Source organism: Engraulis encrasicolus, unplaced genomic scaffold (genome assembly GCF_034702125.1).
Source record: "Engraulis encrasicolus isolate BLACKSEA-1 unplaced genomic scaffold, IST_EnEncr_1.0 scaffold_924_np1212, whole genome shotgun sequence".
Lineage (NCBI taxonomy): Eukaryota > Metazoa > Chordata > Actinopteri > Clupeiformes > Engraulidae > Engraulis > Engraulis encrasicolus.
Genome location: NW_026946274.1, coordinates 1 through 4,136, shown reverse-complemented (window position 1 = coordinate 4,136; position 4,136 = coordinate 1). Strand labels below are relative to the sequence as shown.

The 4,136-nt window shown below is 46.8% G+C and overlaps 1 protein-coding gene across 1 annotated transcript; it reads right to left on the bottom strand.

The window, feature by feature from the left end:
- Nucleotides 1-499: 499 nt before the first annotated feature.
- Nucleotides 500-1,759, bottom strand: LOC134445015 (putative claudin-24). The gene is made up of 2 exons (XM_063194153.1): nucleotides 1,565-1,759; nucleotides 500-1,009 (listed from the first exon to the last, which is right to left on the bottom strand). The coding sequence occupies exons 1-2, from the start codon at nucleotides 1,757-1,759 to the stop codon at nucleotides 500-502; spliced, it is 705 nt and encodes a 234-aa protein (XP_063050223.1).
- Between the last annotated feature and the right edge of the window lie 2,377 nt (nucleotides 1,760-4,136).

The following is a 4,136-nucleotide window of genomic DNA, read 5'->3' as shown; positions in this document are numbered from 1 at the left end:
CATTCAGTACAGAGTTACCAACACAGCTTTGCAAAAAAAGAATAATTCAGAACACATTTATTATTTTATATATTCAAAAAGGCATTTTAATTTCTTGACACTTTCCAACTCTAAAAGGTAAAAAGATTGTTCACGGCTTTCAGGAGTGACTTTTTTCCCCCAAGGATGACCTTAGTTGTCACAAAAAGTTACAGCACCCTCCACCACTGCTACTAATATCACGCCCAACCCTTCAACAGGAGAGAATAAAAAAAAACTGCTATAGCACCTCCGTCTTTAGGTAAGGCCGTGTCCTCTGTGTGTCCTTGGAGAGTGCTAGTGAAAGCTACACAGTCTCCCATACACATGGCCACAAACAGGAATATTCACAACTGGTGTCATACATTGGAAATATTGCTCCAAACAGTGGTGTAAATGAGTTATTTCCCCATCTTTGGACCTCTGCATCTAATACAGTGTCACGCCCCAACCCTTCAACAGGAGAGAATAATAAAAACTGCTATAGCACCTCCGTCTTCAGGTAAGGCCGTGTCCTTGCCGTGTCCTTGGACAGTGCCAGTGAAAGTGCCTGCACCTCCTCAGCCTTCTCCACTTCACAGTCCCCCATACACACGGCCACGAACAAAAACGAGCCGCCCACCACAAGAATAAGCCCGGCGATCCACCCGGAGAACATGGCCTCCCCGAACTCCCAGCGTGGCACCACGTCGGGAACGTTCTCGTCCCAGAACTCCACCACGGTGTAGTAGGCCACCAGGGAGACGGGTGTCAGGGTGGTGAGGCCGGAGATCCAGATGAGGACCCCGCCCGCGATGAGCAGCCCCCTCTTCAGCTTCCTCCTCCTCTGGGCTCCGCCACCGCCGCCGCCGCCACTGCCGCTGCCGTCGAGGACCCCCTCCAGGCCGAAGAAGGCCGCGAAGACCCCCAGCAGCCCCGTGGCGATGGAGATGAACATCAGCACCCGCGACGCCAGCTTGTCGGGTGGTAGTGCCAGGATGGACTCATAGGCCTTGCAGTAGGGGTGTAAATAATAATACATTAGTATCGATGCATCAATCATCAATCAATCAATTCAATTAATACATTTGTCCACAAATTTGTCTACTGCACTTATTTTGTGAGGTATTTCATTTTGCTCATGCAGTAATAATATTGACTATAATAACAGTGTTACTCAAATAAAGTGCATGTAGATATTTCAGCTTTTGTTAAATTAATAAGCCAAGAACAAGCAAGAAAATATTAAACGAATCATAGAGCATTCTTAAATATTGAAAATAATCGAATCATTAGCCTAAGAAATCAATATCCTTCACTGGCCATGTTTAAACAACACCTTAAGACACATCTCTTTCTGGAGGCTTATGGCTGCTAGTTCCACAAGCACATTCACTTACATGCGCTCACACACACACTCACACACTGACGCACACACACACTCACACTTTCCTACACGATACCTTGTGAAGCGACCTTGGGTGTTTTGAAAGGCGCTATATAAAACAAAAGTATTACTATTAATATCGAATCGAATCGCCATGAAGGCTCTGGTTTACACCCTCACCTTGCAGTGCAGGCCCAGCTCCTCGGTGAAGATGCACATGTGCCACAGCCCCTCGTACCAGTTCTCCATCTCGTTCAGGTCCGAGTTGAGAGTCTTCCAGAGGGGCAGGAAGGTGGTGACGAACGTGGTCACCAGCCCCCCGAACGACAGGAAGAGAGACACCCTCTCCACCAGCCTGCGGGTGAGAAACGCCATCCTTCTGCACCCCCTTCTTCTTCTTCTTCTTCTTCTTCTTCTTTTTTCTGTGTTTTCTTCTTCCTCTACCTCTCTGTCTCTGTACCTCCTCTACCTCTCTCCTCCTGTTTCTGTTCCTCCTCTACCTCTCCTTCTCACCTACTCTAACTCTCTCCTCCTTTGTCTCTACACCCCCTTCTTCTTCGTTGTCTTCTTCCTCCTCTACCTCCTTCTCGTCTGTCTCTCTTCCTCCTCTACCTCCTTCTCTGTGCGTCTCCTCTATCTCCTCACTCCTCCCTCTGAGGCCCACCTTTCCCCATCTAGCAGGTGCTTAGGAGGACCTGCCACAAAAAAACCCGGTCCCTCCCTTAATTCAAATCCGTTAGTCCTTCCCCGAGCGTTCCACCCTGTCTCCCTCCCTCCCTCACGCTAACAAACTTTTAATAAAGATGCACTTGGTATCCATCACTCACCCAAGTCCCTTGAGGGGCCTGGAAGGTATTTCAGCAAGACGCTCATGTCGATAAATATCACCAAGTGGTGGTGGTGGTGGTGATGGGTGGAGGTGGGGGAACAATGGGTAGTCTTTGGACATGAAACTGGATATGTCCGGCACTGAACTGGCCCGTGTGTGTCCATGAAATCCTCAGAGGAGAGGAAATTTGAGTATGCCTAGGGAGAGGGCTTAACAGAGCAAGCTGGGGAAAAAAGATTGAGTAAGGTTTTTTTTTTAAAGTGAACAGCCCCTTCAAAGTGTCTTCAAAATACTATCTCTGCTGCTTCTTCCAAGAAGGTTCCACCCTTAAAAATGTATTTTCATGGGCTTTTTAATCTACTGGACAGGACAGGGAAGAGATGACAAGAAAAGTGTGTGTGTGTGAGAGAGAGAGAGAGAGAGAGAGAGAGAGAGAGAGAGAGAGAGAGAGAGAGAGAGAGAGAGATGAAGAGATGGGGTAGGGTTGGGAAATGACCCACCCCGGATGCGATCCTAGGTTCCCGTTTATGGATGGGTGCATTGACATGCTGTACAACAGTACCCCTTATTTCGCTCCTTTAAAAGGACACTGTGCAGGAAATGGTCAAAAAAGGTACTGCAACTGTGCTGCTCATTGAAACTGGGCTGTTTATTGCCAAATGTGATCTTTACCTGAAAGTTTACTGAGCAATAAACAAATATTTTCTAGTATGGTCCAAGTGGAGTCATTTTTGCAGCTAAAAATGGCTATTTTTGGAAATTCAAAATGGCGGACCATGGAGAAGATCCCCCTTTTCATGTATGAAAAGTGCAACTTTTCCAGTCATAATGAATACTTAGAATTTGATGCTGGTGGTAAGTATTCATGAAAAAGGTAACATTAGTGAATGGGCAGCATGAATTCTGGAAATAAACAACAAAAAATCTCACACAGTGTCCCTTTAAAAGTGTCTGAGTGACCAAGGGAAGAGGCCCGTGGGACATTGGCTCTGTGCTGTGAGTGACTCTCATCTGCTCCAGAGAGAGCCATGGCTGGATTGGCCATATGGCATGCAGGTCATTTGCCCAATGGACTGTTGAGGATGTTGGCCTCAAAAGGCATACATCTTCATGCCACGATAGCAGCCCTATCTGAAACAGTCTGAGATACAAATAAAGCATTGTGGGAGTTGCAAGATATTATATCATTAAACATCTTGTCACAGGCTTCATTGTATCTCTCAATGCCTGTTGAACCAATCCTAGATGATATGCCCGGCCCATTTATTTGGGCCAGACCAGCCCTGGGCATTGCGGATCTGCACGAAGCCTTTTGGGCTGCCAGAAGGCTCAGGTGTCGCATGCATATGAATGGCAGCTTTTGCTTCAATGGCAATGGACCTCTTAAAGCCACCCTCTCTATCCCGCTCTGAGAGGGGCTGGATAGGTCATCTGGCATGCAGGGCATTTTCCCAGTGGCTCAACGGTCCTCAGGGGCAGAGGCGATTCTAGGGCAAGTTGGGGCCCCAAGCAAAAATTCAAAAGAATGAACATTCGCAACTAATCGCCACTACTGTAGTTACTCTGAGGTTGTTATTCACCATCTATAGGCTTGAGGGCCCCAAGCGGCTGCCTGCCTAGCATGGTGACAAGATGCACCTCTGCTCAGGGTCCAATGCTGGGTAGACTAGGCAGAAATCTCAGGAAACCCTTCAGAAAAAGGGTCTAGCGGCAAATTTGAGGAAAAGTCGGTAAACATGCTATTTCCCATAATTTGAGGGTGCTGAATCCAAATATTTAGTTTACCAAGCTGAATTTTGAGTTTTAAGCCTGCTAATTAGCATAATGGCATAGCAGTCATACTAGGCGAATGGAGATTCTTTGTCTCTGCAATATCTTTTGAAAGAATTGATCAATTGTCACCAAATCTTGTATGCTGATGAT